The 20,264-nt window shown below is 46.2% G+C and overlaps 1 protein-coding gene across 1 annotated transcript in view; it reads left to right on the forward strand.

The window, feature by feature from the left end:
* Positions 1-20,264, forward strand: part of LOC121276098 (disintegrin and metalloproteinase domain-containing protein 12-like) — a 772,855-nt gene that overhangs the window by 61,053 nt on the left and 691,538 nt on the right. The window contains exon 2 of the mRNA XM_041184044.1: positions 19,851-19,960. Coding sequence (XP_041039978.1) covers positions 19,851-19,960 — 110 coding nt within the window. The remainder of the gene's footprint in view (positions 1-19,850; positions 19,961-20,264) is intronic.

Below are 20,264 nucleotides of genomic sequence, written 5' to 3' on the forward strand. Positions count from 1 at the left end.
GCACATAGTGACACTGAGAGATCACAGTACTGACTCATAATGACACTGAGAGATTACAGTACTGACATGTAGTAACACTGAGAGATCACAGTACTGCCACGTAGTGACACTGAGTGATCACAGTACTGGCACGTATTGACACTGAGAGATCATAGTACTGGATCATAGTGACACTGAGAGATCACAGTACTTGCTCATAGTAACATTGAGAGATCACAGTAATGGCACATTTTGTCACTGAGAGATCACAGTACTGGCACATCGTGACACTGAGGGATCACAGTTCTGGCATGTAGTGACACTGAGAGATCACAGTACTGGCACGTAGTGACACTGAGAGATCACAGTACTGGCTCATATTGACACTTAGAGATCACAGTACTGGCACGTAGTGACTCTGTGAGATGACAGTACTGGCATGTAGTGACACTGAGAGATCACAGTACTGGCATTTAGTGACACTGAGAGTTCACAGTACTTGCTCTTAACGATGCTGAGAGATCACAGTATTGACACATAATGACACTGAGAGATCACAGTATTGGCACGTAGTGACACTGAGAGATCACATTACTGGCACATAGTGACACTGAGAGATCAAAGTACTGGCATGTAGTGACACTGAGAGATCACAGTACTGGTACGGATTGACACTGAGAGATCACAGTACTGACACATAGTAACACTGAGAGATCACATTATTGGCACATAGTGGCACTGAGAGATCACAGTACTGACTCATAATAACACTGAGAGATCACAGTACTGGCTCATAGTGACACTGAGAGATCACAGTACTGGCAAGTTTTGACACTGAGAGATCACAGTACTGGCACGTAGTGACTATGAGAGGTCACAGTACTGACACGTAGTGACACTGAGAGATCACAGTACTGACACGTAGTAACACTGAGAGATCACAGTATTGGCACATAGTGACACTGACAGATCACAGTACTGGCTCATAGTAACACTGAGAGATCACAGTCTTGGCTCATAGTGGCACTGAGAGATCACAGTATTGGCACATATTGACACTGAGAGATCACAGTACTGGCTCATAGTGACACTGAGAGATCACAGTATTGGCACATAGTAACAATGAGAGATCACAGTACTGACACGTAGTGACACTGAGGAATCACAGTGATGGCACATAGTGACACTGAGAGATCATAGTACTGACACGTAGTAGCACTGAGAGATCACAGTACTGGCTCATAGTGACACTGAGAGATCACATTCCTGGCTCATAGTAACACTGAGAGATCACAGTACTGGCATGTAGTGACACTGAGAGATCACAGTACTGACACGTAGTGACACTGAGAGATCACAGTACTGGCACGTAGTGACACTGAGAGATCACAGTACTGGCACATCGTGACACTGAGGGATCACAGTTCTGGCATGTAGTGACACTGAGAGATCACAGTACTGGCACGTAGTGACACTGAGAGATCACAGTACTGACACGTAGTGACACTGAGAGATCACAGTACTGGCTCCTAGTGACACTGAGAGATCACAGTACTGACCCGTAGTGCCACTGAGAGATCACAGTACTGGCACGTAGTGACACTAAGAGATCACAGTACTGACACGTAGTGACACTGAGAGATCACAGTACTGGCACGTAGTGACACTGAGAGATCACAGTACTTGCTCATAGTAACATTGAGAGATCACAGTGATGGCACATTTTGACACTGAGAGATCACACTACTGACACGTAGTGACACTGAGCGATCACAGAACTGCCCCATAGTGACACTGACAGATCACAGTGCTGGCACGTAGTGACACTGAGAGATCACAGTACTGCCACCTATTAACACTGAGAGATCACAGTACTGGCTCATAGTGACACTGAGAGATCACATTCCTGGCTCATAGTAACACTGAGAGATCACAGTACTGACACGTAGTGACACTGAGAGATCACAGTACTGGCACGTAGTGACACTGAGAGATCACAGTACTGACCCGTAGTGCCACTGAGAGATCACAGTACTGACACATAGTGACACTGAGAGATCACAATACTGGCTCGTAGTGACACTGAGAGATCACAGTACTGAGACGTAGTGCCACTGAGAGATCACAGTACTGGCACGTAGTGACTCTGTGAGATGACAGTTCTGGCATGTAGTGACACTGAGAGATCACAGTACTGGCATTTAGTGACACTGAGAGATCACAGTACTTGCTCATAACGATGCTGAGAGATCACAGTATTGACACATAATGACACTGAGAGATCACAGTGATGGCACATAGTGACAATGTGAGATCACAATACTGGCTCATAGTAAAACTGAGAGATCACAGTACTGGCACATAGTGACACTGAGAGATCACAGTACTGACTCATAATGACACTGAGAGATTACAGTACTGACATGTAGTAACACTGAGTGATCACAGTACTGCCACGTAGTGACACTGAGTGATCACAGTACTGGCACGTATTGACACTGAGAGATCACAGTACTGGATCATAGTGACACTGAGAGATCACCGTACTTGCTCTTAGTAACATTGAGAGATCACAGTACTGGCACGTAGTGACACTGAGAGATCACAGTACTGGCACATCGTGACACTGAGGGATCACAGTTCTGGCATGTAGTGACACTGAGAGATCACAGTACTGGCACGTAGTGACACTGAGAGATCACAGTACTGGCTCATATTGACACTTAGAGATCACAGTACTGGCACGTAGTGACTCTGTGAGATGACAGTACTGGCATGTAGTGACACTGAGAGATCACAGTACTGGCATTTAGTGACACTGAGAGTTCACAGTACTTGCTCTTAACGATGCTGAGAGATCACAGTATTGACACATAATGACACTGAGAGATCACAGTACTGGCACGTAGTGACACTGAGAGATCACATTACTGGCACATAGTGACACTGAGAGATCAAAGTACTGGCATGTAGTGACACTGAGAGATCACAGTACTGGTACGGATTGACACTGAGAGATCACAGTACTGACACATAGTAACACTGAGAGATCACATTATTGGCACATAGTGGCACTGAGAGATCACAGTACTGACTCATAATAACACTGAGAGATCACAGTATTGGCATTTAGTGACACTGAGAGATCACAGTACTGGCAAGTTTTGACACTGAGAGATCACAGTACTGGCACGTAGTGACTATGAGAGGTCACAGTACTGGCACGTAGTGACACTGAGAGATCACAGTACTGACACGTAGTAACACTGAGAGATCACAGTATTGGCACATAGTGACACTGACAGATCACAGTACTGGCTCATAGTAACACTGAGAGATCACAGTCTTGGCTCATAGTGGCACTGAGAGATCACAGTATTGGCACATATTGACACTGAGAGATCACAGTACTGGCTCATAGTGACACTGAGAGATCACAGTATTGGCACATAGTAACAATGAGAGATCACAGTACTGACACGTAGTGACACTGAGGAATCACAGTGATGGCACATAGTGACACTGAGAGATCATAGTACTGACACGTAGTAGCACTGAGAGATCACAGTATTGGCACATAGTGACACTGACAGATCACAGTACTGGCACATCGTGACACTGAGGGATCACAGTTCTGGCATGTAGTGACACTGAGAGATCACAGTACTGGCACGTAGTGACACTGAGAGATCACAGTACTGACACGTAGTGACACTGAGAGATCACAGTACTGGCACGTAGTGACACTGAGAGATCACAGTACTGGCTCATAGTGACACTGAGAGATCAGAGCACTGGCACGTAGTGACAATGAGAGATCACAGTACTGGCTCATAGTGACACTGAGAGATCAGAGCACTGGCACGTAGTGACAATGAGAGATCACATTACTGGCTGAAAGTGACACTGATAGATCACAGTACTGGCACAATATGACACTGAGAGATCAGAGTACTGGCTCATAGTGACACTGAGAGATCACAGTACTGGCACGTAGCGACTCTGAGAGATCCCAGTACTGGCACGTAGTGACACTGAAAGATCACAGTACTGGCACGTAGTGACACTGAGCGATCACAATACTGGCTCAAATTGACACTGAGAGATCACAGTACTGGCTCAGAGTGACCTTGAGAGATCACAGTACTGACACGTAGTGACACTGAGAGATCACAGTACTGACACGTAGTGACACTGAGAGATCACAGTACTGGCTCATAGTGACACAGAGAGATCACTGTACTGACACGTAGTGACAATGAGAGATTACAGTACAGACACGTAGTGACACTGTGTGATCACAGTACTGGCACGTAGTGACACTGTGAGATCACAGTATACGCACAAAGTGACACTGGGAGATCACAGTTCTGGCACGTAGTGACACTGAGAGATCACAGTACTGGCACGTAGTGACACTGAGGGATCACAGTACTGGCACTTAGTGACATTGAGAGATCACAGTGATGGCACATAGTGACAATGAGAGATCACAATACTGGCTCATAGTAAAACTGTGAGATCACAGTACTGGCACATAGTGACACTGAGAGATCACAATACTGGATCATAGTGACACTGAGAGATCACAGTACTTGCTCATAGTAACATTGAGAGATCACAGTGATGGCACATTTTGACACTGAGAGATCACACTACTGACACGTAGTGACACTGAGCGATCACAGAACTGCCCCATAGTGACACTGACAGATCACAGTGCTGGCACGTAGTGACACTGAGAGATCACAGTACTGCCACCTATTAACACTGAGATATCACAGTGCTGGCAAGTAGTGATACTGAGAGATCACAGTACTGACACGTTGTAACACTGAGAGATCACAGTAGTGGCACGCAGTGACATTGAGAGATCACAGTATTGACACGTAACACTGAGAGATTACAATACTGACACGTATTAACACTGAGAGATCACAGTACTGGCTCATAGTGACACTGAGAGATCACATTCCTGGCTCATAGTAACACTGAGAGATCACAGTACTGACACGTAGTGACACTGAGAGATCACAGTACTGGCACGTAGTGACACTGAGAGATCACAGTACTGGCACATCGTGACACTGAGGGATCACAGTTCTGGCATGTAGTGACACTGAGAGATCACAGTACTGGCACGTAGTGACACTGAGAGATCACAGTACTGACACGTAGTGACACTGAGAGATCACAATACTGGCTCGTAGTGACACTGAGAGATCACAGTACTGAGACGTAGTGCCACTGAGAGATCAGAGTACTGGCACGTAGTGGCACTGAGAGATCACAGTACTGAAACGTAGTGACACTGTGAGATCACAGTACTGACACGTAGTGACACTGAAAGATCACTGTACTGGCATGTAGTGACCCTGAGAGATCACAGTACTGGCATGTAGTGACAGTGAGAGATCACAGTACTGGCATTTAGTGACGCTGACACATAATGACACTGAGAGATCAAAGTGATGGCACATAGTGACAATGAGAGATCACAATACTGGCTCATAGTAAAACTGAGAGATCACAGTACTGGCACATAGTGACACTGAGAGATCACAGTACTGACTCATAATGACACTGAGAGATTACAGTACTGACATGTAGTAACACTGAGAGATCACTGTACTGGCACGTAGTGACACTAAGAGATCACAGTACTGGCACGTAGTGACACTGAGAGATCACAGTACTGCCACATAGTGACACTGAGAGATCACAGTACTGGCACGTAGTGACACTGAGAGATCACAGTACTGCCACGTAGTGACACTGAGTGATCACAGTACTGGCACGTATTGACACTGAGAGATCTCAGTACATGGATCATAGTGACACTGATAGATCACAGTACTGGCACATCGTGACACTGATAGATCACAGTTCTGGCATGTAGTGACACTGAGAGATCACAGTACAGACACGTAGTGCCACTGAGAGATCACAGTACTGGCACGTAGTGACAGTGAGAGATCACAGTACTGACACGTAGTGACACTGAGAGATCACGTACTGACACGTAGTGACACTGAGAGAGCACAGTACTGGCACGTAGTGACATTGAGAGATCACAGTACTGACACGTAGTGACATTGAGAGCTCACAGTACTGGCACGTAGTGACACTGAGAGATCACTGTATCTGACACGTAGTGACACTGAGAGATCACAGTACTGGCACGTAGTGACACTGAGAGATCACAGTATTGACACATATTTACACTGAGAGATCACAGTACTGGCTCATAGTGACACTGAGAGATCAGAGCACTGGCACGTAGTGACACTGAGAGATCACATTACTGGCTCAAAGTGACACTGAGAGATCACAGTACTGGCTCAATATGACACTGAGAGATCACAGTACTGGCTCATAGTGACACTGAGAGATCACAGTACTGGCACGTAGTGACTCTGAGAGATCCCAGTACTGGCACTTAGTGACTCTGAGAGATCACTGTACAGGCACATTGTGACACTGAGAGATCACAGTACTGGCATGTAGTGACACTGAGCGATCACAATACTGGCTCAAATTGACACTGAGCGATCACAGCACTGTCTCATAGTGACACTGAGAGATCAGAGCACTGGCACGTAGTGACACTGAGAGATCACATTACTGGCTCAAAGTGACACTGAGAGATCACAGTACTGGCTCAATATGACACTGAGAGATCACTATACTGGCTCATAGTGTCACAGAGAGATCACTGTACTGACACGTAGTGACAATGAGAGATTACAGTACAGACACGTAGTGACACTGTGTGATCACAGTACTGGCACGTAGTGACACTGTGAGATCACAGTATACGCACAAAGTGACACTGGGAGATCACAGTACTGACACGTAGTGACACTGAGAGATCACAGTACTGGCACGTAGTGACACTGAGGTATCACGGTACTGGCACTTAATGACACTGAGAGATCACAGTGATGGCACATAGTGACAATGAGAGATCACAATACTGGCTCATAGTAAAACTGAGAGATCACAGTACTGGCACATAGTGACACTGAGAGATCACAGTACTGACTCATAATGACACTGTGTGATCACAGTACGGGCACGTATTGACACTGAGAGATCACAGTACTGGATCATAGTGACACTGAGAGATCACAGTACTTGCTCATAGTAACATTGAGATATCACAGTAATGGCACATTTTGACACTGAGAGATCACAGTACTGACACGTAGTGACACTGAGCGATCACTGAACTGCCACATAGTGACACTGACAGATCACAGTGCTGGCACGTAGTGACACTGAGAGATCACAGTACTGCCACCTATTAACACTGAGATATCACAGTGCTGGCAAGTAGTGACACTAAGAGATGACAGTACTGACACGTTGTAACACTGAGAGATCACAGTAGTGGCACGCAGTGACATTGGGAGATCACAGTATTGACACGTAACACTGAGAGATTACAATACTGACACGTAGTAACACTGAGAGATCACAGTACTGACACGTAGTGACTCTGAGAGATCACAGTACTGGCTCATAGTAACACTGAGAGTTCACAGTACTCACATGTGGTGACACTGAGAGATCACAGTACTGGCTCATAGTGACACTGAGAGATCACATTACTGGCTCATAGTGACACTGAGAGATCACATTCCTGGTTCATAGTAACACTGAGAGGTCACAGTACTGGCATGTAGTGACACTGAGAGATCACAGTACTGACACGTAGTGACACTGAGAGATCACAGTACTGGCACGTAGTGACACTGAGAGATCACAGTACTGGCACGTAGTGACACTGAGAGATCACAGTACTGACTCATAATGACACTGAGAGATCACAGTACTGCCACGTATTGACACTGAGTGATCACAGTACTGGCACGTATTGACACTGAGAGATCACAGTACTGGATCATTGTGATACTGAGAGATCACAGCACTTGCTCATAGTAACATTGAGAGATCACAGTGATGGCACATTTTGACAGTGAGAGATCACAATACTGACACGTAGTGACACTGAGCGATCACAGAACTGCCACATATTGACACTGACAGATCACTGTGCTGGCACGTAGTGACACTGAGAGTTCACAGTACTGCCACCTATTAACACTGAGATATCACAGTGCTGGCAAGTAGTGATACTGAGAGATCACAGTACTGACACGTTGTAACACTGAGAGATCACAGTAGTGGCACGCAGTGAGATTGAGAGATCACAGTATTGACACGTAACACTGAGAGATTACAATACTGACACGTAGTAACACTGAGAGATCACAGTACAGACACGTAGTAACACTGAGAGATCAAAGTACTGGCACGTAGTGGCACTGAGAGATCACAGTACTGCCACGTATTGACACTGAGTGATCACAGTACTGGCACGTATTGACACTGAGAGATCGCAGTACTGGATTATTGTGACACTGAGAGATCACAGCACTTGCTCATAGTAACATTGAGAGATCACAGTGATGGCACATTTTGACAGTGAGAGATCACAGTACTGACACGTAGTGACACTGAGCGATCACAGAACTGCCACATAGTGACACTGACAGATCACTGTGCTGGCACGTAGTGACACTGAGAGTTCACAGTACTGCCACCTATTAACACTGAGATATCACAGTGCTGGCAAGTAGTGATACTGAGAGATCAGAGTACTGACACGTTGTAACACTGAGAGATCACAGTAGTGGCATGCAGTGAGATTGAGAGATCACAGTATTGACACGTAACACTGAGAGATTACAATACTGACACATAGTAACACTGAGAGTTCACACTACAGACACGTAGTAACACTGAGAGATCAAAGTACTGGCACGTAGTGGCACTGAGAGATCACAGAACTGGCACATCGTGACACTGAGGGTCACGATTCTGGCATGTAGTGACACTGAGCGATCACAGAACTGCCACATATTGACACTGACAGATCACTGTGCTGGCACGTAGTGACACTGAGAGTTCACAGTACTGCCACCTATTAACACTGAGATATCACAGTGCTGGCAAGTAGTGATACTGAGAGATCACAGTACTGACACGTTGTAACACTGAGAGATCACAGTAGTGGCACGCAGTGAGATTGAGAGATCACAGTATTGACACGTAACACTGAGAGATTACAATACTGACACGTAGTAACACTGAGAGATCACAGTACAGACACGTAGTAACACTGAGAGATCAAAGTACTGGCACGTAGTGGCACTGAGAGATCACAGTACTGACACGAAGTAGCACTGAGAGATCACAGTACTGCCACGTATTGACACTGAGTGATCACAGTACTGGCACGTATTGACACTGAGGGATCACAGCACTTGCTCATAGTAACATTGAGAGATCACAGTGATGGCACATTTTGACAGTGAGAGATCACAGTACTGACACGTAGTGACACTGAGCGATCACAGAACTGCCACATAGTGACACTGACAGATCACTGCTGGCACGTAGTGACACTGAGAGTTCACAGTACTGCCACCTATTAACACTGAGATATCACAGTGCTGGCAAGTAGTGATACTGAGAGATCACAGTACTGACACGTTGTAACACTGAGAAATCACAGTAGTGGCATGCAGTGAGATTGAGAGATCACAGTATTGACACGTAACACTGAGAGATTACAATACTGACACGTAGTAACACTGGGAGTTCACAGTACAGACACGTAGTAACACTGAGAGATCAAAGTACTGGCACGTAGTGGCACTGAGAGATCACAGTACTGACACGAAGTAGCACTGAGAGATCACAGTACTGACACGTAGTAGCACTGAGAGATCACAGTACAGGCACGTAGTGACTGGGAGATCACAGTACTGGCACTTAGTGACACGGAATGATCACAGTACTGGCTCATAGTAACACTGAGAGTTCACAGCACTCACATGTGGTGATACTGAGAGATCACAGTACTGGCTCATAGTGACACTGAGAGATCACAGTACTGGCTCATAGTGACACTGAGAGATCACATTCCTGGCTCATAGTAACACAGAGATCACAGTACTGGCATGTAGTGACACTGAGAGATCACAGTACTGACACGTAGTGACACTGAGAGATCACAGTACTGGCACGTAGTGACACTGAGAGATCACAGTACTGGCACATCGTGACACTGAGGGTCACAGTTCTGGCATGTAGTGACACTGAGAGATCACAGTACTGGCACGTAGTGACACTGAGAGATCACAGTACTGACACGTAGTGACACTGAGAGATCACAGTACTGGCTCGTAGTGCCACTGAGAGATCACAGTACTGGTGCGTAGTGACACTGAGAGATCACAGTACTGACACGTAGTGACACTGAGAGATCACAGTACTGACACGTAGTGACACTGAGACATCACTGTGCTGGCACGTAGTGACACTGAAAGATCACTGTACTGGCATGTAGTGACCCTGAGAGATCACAGTACTGGCATGAAGTGACAGTGAGAGATCACAGTACTGGCACGTAGTGTCTCTGTTAGATGACAGTACTGGCATGTGGTGACACTGAGAGATCACAGTACTGGCATTTAGTGACACTGAGAGATCACAGTACTTGCTCATAACGATGCTGAGAGATCACAGTATTGACACATAATGACACTGAGAGATCACAGAACTGGCACGTAGTGACACTGAGAGATCACAGTACTGGCACATAGTGACACTGAGAGATCACAGTACTGGCACGTAGTGACACTGAGAGATCACAGTACTGGTACGGAGTGACACTGAGAGATCACAGAACTGACACATAGTAACACTGAGAGATCACATTATTGGCACATAGTGACACTGAGAGATCACAGTACTGGCACGTAGTGACACTGAGACATCACAGTACTGGCACGTAGTGACACTGAGAGATCACTGTACTGGTACGGAGTGACACTGAGAGATCACAGTACTGGCACATAGTGACATTGAGAGATCACAGTACTGACACGTAGTAACACTGAGAGATCACAGTACTGGCACGTAGTGGCACTGAGAGATCACAGTACTGACACGAAGTAACGCTGAGAGATCACAGTACTGACACGTAGTAGCACTGAGAGATCACAGTACAGGCACGTAGTGACTCTGGGAGATCACAGTACTGGCACGTAGTGACACGGAATGATCACAGTACTGGCTCATAGTAACACTGAGAGTTCACAGTACTCACATGTGGTGACACTGAGAGATCACAGTACTGGCTCATAGTGACACTGAGAGATCACATTCCTGGCTCATAGTGACACTGAGAGATCACAGTACTGGCATGTAGTGACACTGAGAGATCACAGTACTGACACGTAGTGACACTGAGAGATCACAGTACTGGCACGTAGTGACACTGAGAGATCACAGTACTGGCACATCGTGACACTGAGAGATCACAGTTCTGGCATGTAGTGACACTGAGAGATCACAGTACTGGCACGTAGTGACACTGAGAGATCACAGTACTGACACGTAGTGACACTGAGAGATCACAGTACTGACTCATAGTGCCACTGAGAGATCACAGTACTGGTGCGTAGTGACACTGAGAGATCACAGTACTGACACGTAGTGACACTGAGAGATCACAGTACTGACACGTAGTGACACTGAGAGATCACTGTACTGGCACGTGGTGACACTGAAAGATCACTGTACTGGCATGTAGTGACCCTGAGAGATCACAGTACTGGCATGTAGTGACAATGAGAGATCACAGTACTGGCACGTAGTGACTCTGTGAGATGACAGTACTGGCATGTAGTGACACTGAGAGATCACAGTACTGGCATTTAGTGACACTGAGATGACAGTACTTGCTCATAACGCTGCTGAGAGATCACAATATTGACACATAGTGACACTGAGTGATCACAGTACTGGCACGTTGTGACACTGAGAGATCACAGTACTGGCACGTAGTGACACTGAGAGATCACTGTACTGGTACGGAGTGACACTGAGAGATCACAGTACTGGCACATAGTGACACTGAGAGATCACAGTACTGACTCATAATATCACTGAGAGATCACAGTAGTGGCATGCAGTGACATTGAGAGATCACAGTATTGACACGTAACACTGAGAGATTACAATACTGACACGTAGTAACACTGAGAGTTCACAGTACAGACACGTAGTAACACTGAGAGATCAAAGTACTGGCACGTAGTGGCACTGAGAGATCACAGTAAAGACACGAAGTAACGCTGAGAGATCACAGTACTGACACGTAGTAGCACTGAGAGATCACAGTACAGGCACGTAGTGACTGGGAGATCACAGTACTGGCACGTAGTGACACGGAATGATCACAGTACTGGCTCATAGTAACACTGAGAGTTCACAGTACTCACATGTGGTGATACTGAGAGATCACAGTACTGGCTCATAGTGACACTGAGAGATCACAGTACTGGCTCATAGTGACACTGAGAGATCACATTCCTGGCTCATAGTAACACTGAGAGATCACAGTACTGGCATGTAGTGACACTGAGAGATCACAGTACTGACACGTAGTGACACTGAGAGATCAGAGTACTGGCACGTAGTGACACTGAGAGATCACAGTACTGGCACATCGTGACACTGAGGGTCACAGTTCTGGCATGTAGTGACACTGAGAGATCACAGTTCTGGCACGCAGTGACACTGAGAGATCACAGTACTGACACGTAGTGACACTGAGAGATCACAGTACTGGCTCGTAGTGCCACTGAGAGATCACAGTACTGGTGCGTAGTGACACTGAGAGATCACAGTACTGACACGTAGTGACACTGAGAGATCACAGTACTGACACGTAGTGACACTGAGACATCACTGTACTGGCACGTAGTGACACTGAAAGATCACTGTACTGGCATGTAGTGACCCTGAGAGATCACAGTACTGGCATGTAGTGACAGTGAGAGATCACAGTACTGGCACGTAGTGTCTCTGTGAGATGACAGTACTGGCATGTGGTGACACTGATAGATCACAGTACTGGCATTTAGTGACACTGAGAGATCACAGTACTTGCTCATAACGATGCTGAGAGATCACAGTATTGACACATAATGACACTGAGAGATCACAGTACTGGCACGTAGTGACACTGAGAGATCACAGTACTGGCACATAGTGACACTGAGAGATCACAGTACTGGCACGTAGTGACACTGAGAGATCACAGTACTGGTACGGAGTGACACTGAGAGATCACAGTACTGACACATAGTAACACTGAGAGATCACATTATTGGCACATAGTGACACTGAGAGATCACAGTACTGGCATGTAGTGACACTGAGACATCACAGTACTGGCACGTAGTGACACTGAGAGATCACTGTACTGGTACGGAGTGACACTGAGAGATCACAGTACTGGCACAAACTGACACTGAGAGATCACAGTACTGACATGTAGTAACACTGAGAGATCACAGTACTGGCATGTAGTGGCACTGAGAGATCACAGTACTGACACGAAGTAACGCTGAGAGATCACAGTACTGACACGTAGTAGCACTGAGAGATCACAGTACAGGCACGTAGTGACTCTGGGAGATCACAGTACTGGCACGTAGTGACACGGAATGATCACAGTACTGGCTCATAGTAACACTGAGAGTTCACAGTACTCACATGTGGTGACACTGAGAGATCACAGTACTGGCTCATAGTGACACTGAGAGATCACATTCCTGGCTCATAGTAACACTGAGAGTTCACAGTACTCACATGTGGTGACACTGAGAGATCACAGTACTGGCTCATAGTGACACTGAGAGATCACATTCCTGGCTCATAGTGACACTGAGAGATCACAGTACTGGCATGTAGTGACACTGAGAGATCACAGTACTGACACGTAGTGACACTGAGAGATCACAGTACTGGCACGTAGTGACACTGAGAGATCACAGTACTGGCTCATAGTGCCACTGAGAGATCACAGTACTGGTGCGTAGTGACACTGAGAGATCACAGTACTGACACGTAGTGACACTGAGAGATCACAGTACTGACACGTAGTGACACTGAGAGATCACTGTACTGGCACGTGGTGACACTGAAAGATCACTGTACTGGCATGTAGTGACCCTGAGAGATCACAGTACTGGCATGTAGTGACAGTGAGAGATCACAGTACTGGCACGTAGTGACTCTGTGAGATGACAGTACTGGCATGTAGTGACACTGAGAGATCACAGTACTGGCATTTAGTGACACTGAGAGATCACTGTACTTGCTCATAACGATGCTGAGAGATCACAGTATTGACACATAGTGACACTGAGAGATCACAGTACTGGCACTTTGTGACACTGAGAGATCACAGTACTGGCACGTAGTGACACTGAGAGATCACTGTACTGGTACGGAGTGACACTGAGAGATCACTGTACTGGCACATAGTGACACTGAGAGATCACAGTACTGACTCATAATATCACTGAGAGATCACAGTATTGGCACATAGTGACACTGAGAGATCTAAGTACTGGCATGTAGTGACACTGAGAGATCACTTTACTGGCACGTTTTGACACTGAGAGATCACAGTACTGGCACGTAGTGACTCTGAGAGATCACAGTACTGGCACGTAGTGACACTGAGAGATCACAGTACTGACACGTAGTAACACTGAGAGACCACGTTATTGGCACATAGTGACACTGACAGATCACAGTACTGGCTCATAGTGACACTGAGAGATCACAGTCTTGGCTCATAGTGACACTGAGAGATCACAGTATTGGCACATATTGACACTGAGAGATCACAGTACTGGCTCATAGTGACACTGAGAGATCACAGTATTGGCACATAGTAACAATGAGAGATGACAGTACTGACACGTAGTGACACTGACCGATCACAGTGACGGCTCGTAGCGACACTCAGAGATTACTGTACTGGAACGTAGTGACACTAAGAGATCACTGTACTGGCACGTAGTGACACTGAGAGATCACAGTACTGGCACGTAGGGACACTGAGAGATCACAGTACTGACACGTAGTAATACTGAGAGATCACAGTATTGGCACATAGTGACACTGACAGATCACAGTACTGGCTCATAGTGACACTGAGAGATCACTGTGCTGGCACGTAGTGACACTGAGAGTTCACAGTACTGCCACCTATTAACACTGAGATATCACAGTGCTGGCAAGTAGTGATACTGAGAGATCACAGTACTGACACGTTGTAACACTGAGAGATCACAGTAGTGGCATGCAGTGACATTGAGAGATCACAGTATTGACACGTAACACTGAGAGATTACAATACTGACACGTAGTAACACTGAGAGATCACAGTACAGACACGTAGTAACACTGAGAGATCAAAGTACTGGCACGTAGTGGCACTGAGAGATCACAGTACTGACACGAAGTAACGCTGAGAGATCACAGTACTGACACGTAGTAGCACTGAGAGATCACAGTACAGGCAGGTAGTGACTGGGAGATCACAGTACTGGCACGTAGTGACACGGAATGATCACAGTATTGGCTCATAGTAACACTGAGAGTTCACAGTACTCACATGTGGTGACACTGAGAGATCACATTCCTGGCTCATAGTAACACTGAGAGATCACAGTACTGGCATGTAGTGACACTGAGAGATCACAGTACTGACACGTAGTGACACTGAGAGATCACAGTACTGGCACGTAGTGACACTGAGAGATCACAGTACTGGCACATCGTGACACTGAGGGTCACAGTTCTGGCATGTAGTGACACTGAGAGATCACAGTACTGGCACGTAGTGACACTGAGAGATCACAGTACTGACACGTAGTGACACTGAGAGATCACAGTACTGGCACATAGTGACACTGAGAGATCACAGTACTGGCACATCGTGACACTGAGGGTCACGGTTCTGGCATGTAGTGACACTGAGAGATCACAGTACTGGCACGTTGTGACACTGAGAGATCACAGTACTGACACGTAGTGACACTGAGAGATCACAGTACTGGCTCGTAGTGCCACTGAGAGATCACAGTACTGGTGCGTAGTGACACTGAGAGATCACAGTACTGACACTTAGTGACACTGAGAGATCACAGTACTGACACGTAGTGACACTGAGACATCACTGTACTGGCACGTAGTGACACTGAAAGATCACTGTACTGGCATGTAGTGACCCTGAGGGATCACAGTACTGGCATGTAGTGACAGTGAGAGATCACAGTACTGGCACGTAGTGACTCTGTGAGATGACAGTACTGGCATGTGGTGACACTGAGAGATCACAGTACTGGCATTTAGTGACACTGAGAGATCACAGTACTTGCTCATAACGATGCTGAGAGATCACAGTACTGGCTCATAGTGACACTGAGAGATCACAGTATTGGCACATAGTAACAATGAGAGATGACAGTACTGACACGTAGTGACACTGAGCGATCACAGTGACGGCTCGTAGCGACACTCAGAGATTACTGTACTGGAACGTAGTGACACTAAGAGATCACAGTACTGGCACGTAGTGACACTGAGAGATCACAGTACTGGCACGTAGGGACACTGAGAGATCACAGTACTGACACGTAGTAATACTGAGAGATCACTGTATTGGCACATAGTGACACTGACAGATCACAGTACTGGCTCATAGTGACACTGAGAGATCACTGTGCTGGCACGTAGTGACACTGAGAGTTCACAGTACTGCCACCTATTAACACTGAGATATCACAGTGCTGGCAAGTAGTGATACTGAGAGATCACAGTACTGACACGTTGTAACACTGAGAGATCACAGTAGTGGCATGCAGTGACATTGAGAGATCACAGTATTGACACGTAACACTGAGAGATTACAATACTGACACGTAGTAACACTGAGAGATCACAGTACAGACACGTAGTAACACTGAGAGATCAAAGTACTGGCACGTAGTGGCACTGAGAGATCACAGTACTGACACGAAGTAACGCTGAGAGATCACAGTACTGACACGTAGTAGCACTGAGAGATCACAGTACAGGCAGGTAGTGACTGGGAGATCACAGTACTGGCACGTAGTGACACGGAATGATCACAGTATTGGCTCATAGTAACACTGAGAGTTCACAGTACTCACATGTGGTGACACTGAGAGATCACATTCCTGGCTCATAGTAACACTGAGAGATCACAGTACTGGCATGTAGTGACACTGAGAGATCACAGTACTGACACGTAGTGACACTGAGAGATCACAGTACTGGCACGTAGTGACACTGAGAGATCACAGTACTGGCACATCGTGACACTGAGGGTCACAGTTCTGGCATGTAGTGACACTGAGAGATCACAGTACTGGCACGTAGTGACACTGAGAGATCACAGTACTGACACGTAGTGACACTGAGAGATCACAGTACTGGCTCGTAGTGCCACTGAGAGATCACAGTACTGGTGCGTAGTGACACTGAGAGATCACAGTACTGACACGTAGTGACACTGAGAGATCACAGTACTGACACGTAGTGACACTGAGACATCACTGTACTGGCACGTAGTGACACTGAAAGATCACTGTACTGGCATGTAGTGACCCTGAGAGATCACAGTACTGGCATGTAGTGACAGTGAGAGATCACAGTACTGGCACGTAGTGACTCTGTGAGATGACAGTACTGGCATGTGGTGACACTGAGAGATCACAGTACTGGCATTTAGTGACACTGAGAGATCACAGTACGTGCTCATAACGATGCTGAGAGATCACAGTACTGGCTCATAGTGACACTGAGAGATCACAGTACTGGCTTATAGTGACACTGAGAGATCACATTCCTGGCTCATAGTGACACTGAGAGATCACAGTACTGGCACGTAGTGACACTTTGAGATCACAGTACTGGCACATAGTGACACTGAGAGATCACAGTACTGGCACGTAGTGACACTGAGAGATCACAGTACTGGTACTGAGTGACACTGAGAGATCACAGTACTGACACATAGTAACACTGAGAGATCACATTATTGGCACATAGTGACACTGAGAGATCACAGTACTGGCACGTAGTGACACTGAGACATCACAGTACTGGCACGTAGTGACACTGAGAGATCACTGTACTGGTACGGAGTGACACTGAGAGATCACAGTACTGGCACATAGTGACACTGAGAGATCACAGTACTGACACGTAGTAACACTGAGAGATCACAGTACTGGCACGTAGTGGCACTGAGAGATCACAGTACTGACACGAAGTAACGCTGAGAGATCACAGTACTGACACGTAGTAGCACTGAGAGATCACAGTACAGGCACGTAGTGACTCTGGGAGATCACAGTACTGACACGTAGTGACACGGAATGATCACAGTACTGGCTCATAGTAACACTGAGAGTTCACAGTACTCACATGTGGTGACACTGAGAGATCACAGTACTGGCTCATAGTGACACTGAGAGATCACAGTACTGGCTTATAGTGACACTGAGAGATCACATTCCTGGCTCATAGTGACACTGAGAGATCACAGTACTGGCATGTAGTGACACTGAGAGATCACAGTACTGACACGTAGTAACACTGAGAGATCACGTTATTGGCACATAGTGACACTGACAGATCACAGTACTGGCTCATAGTGACACTGAGAGATCACAGTCTTGGCTCATAGTGACACTGATAGATCACAGTATTGGCACATATTGACACTGAGAGATCACAGTACTGGCTCATAGTGACACTGAGAGATCACAGTATTGGCACATAGTAACAATGAGAGATGACAGTACTGACACGCAGTGACACTGAGCGATCACAGTGATGGCTCGTAGCGACACTCAGAGATTACAGTACTGGAACGTAGTGACACTAAGAGATCACAGTACTGGCACGTAGTGACACTGAGAGATCACAGTACTGGCACGTAGTGACACTGAGAGATCACAGTACTGGCACGTAGGGACACTGAGAGATCACAGTACTGACACGTAGTAATACTGAGAGATCACAGTATTGGCACATAGTGACACTGACAGATCACAGTACTGGCTCATAGTGACACTGAGAGATCACTGTATTGGCGCATAGTGACACTGAGAGATCACAGTACTGACACGTAGTAACACTGAGAGATCACAGTACTGGCACGTAGTGACACTGAGAAATCACAGTACTGCCACGTAGTGACACTGAGATATCACAGTGATTGCCCGTAGTGACACTGAGAGATTATAGTACTGGAACTTAGTGACACTGAGAGATCACAGTACTACCACATAGTGGCACTGAGAGATCACAGTACTAGCTCATAGTGACACTGAGAGATCACAGTACTGGCACGTGCTGACACTGAGAGATCACAATACTAGCTCATAGTGACACTGAGAGATCACAGTACTGGCACGTGCTGACAATGGGAGATCACAGTACTGGCACATTGTGACACTGAGAGATCACAGTGATGGCATGTAGTGACACTGAGAGATCACAGTCCTGGCACATATTGACACTGAGGGATCACAGTGGTGGCGCGTAGTGACACTGACTGATCCCACATCTGGGATGAACTGGTTCTTTGGATTCCTGTTGGAATCTGGCGACACTGGTAGTTTGCAGTGCTTTGGTGAGCTTGTTCAGAGAGATCTCATTACTGTCCAGTACTGACACTAAGAGACCCCAATGCTGGCCCACATTTTCATTGAAATTACCCCAACCGGTGGGATTTAAACCTTTGTCCCCAGTGCATTAGCCTGGCTCCTTGGATTGTTATTCCAGTGACATTAACACAATTTCACCAGCTTCCCATGTTGCAGAGTGTAACCGTGCAGCATGTATTGTGAACTAATCTTTTTTGAAATGCTATTAAATTTCCCTCGTATATCACGCAGGTTTTCGATCTCACCAGGAAAAGTTACTTGAAGAACTGAAGGATTACAAGTTTGTATTCCCACATGTTATATCTGGGAGAGAGAAACGGAGTGTAGCTAAACCAGCACAGGTAATTAATCTGACAGGGTTCTACGGTCTGATTGTATTGACTCAATCCACCCTTTTGTGCCACCCCTGTCTAATGATCGAAATCATTTCAATCCATCCAACAACAACAGTTGGTATTCATAAAATTTTCCAAAGTGTTTCACGGGAATAGGATGAAGGAAAAACATGGCAATGAGATTCATTTGGCGATATTATGGCAGCTGAAACTAATGGTTAAAAATGTAGGTTTTACCAGCATCTTAAAAAGCAATACAAGGTAAAGAGAAAGAAGCTTGTGGAAGCAATTCCAGAGCTTAGGATTCAGG

This window comes from Carcharodon carcharias, chromosome 1, assembly GCF_017639515.1.
Source record: "Carcharodon carcharias isolate sCarCar2 chromosome 1, sCarCar2.pri, whole genome shotgun sequence".
Taxonomy (NCBI): Eukaryota; Metazoa; Chordata; class Chondrichthyes; order Lamniformes; family Lamnidae; genus Carcharodon; species Carcharodon carcharias.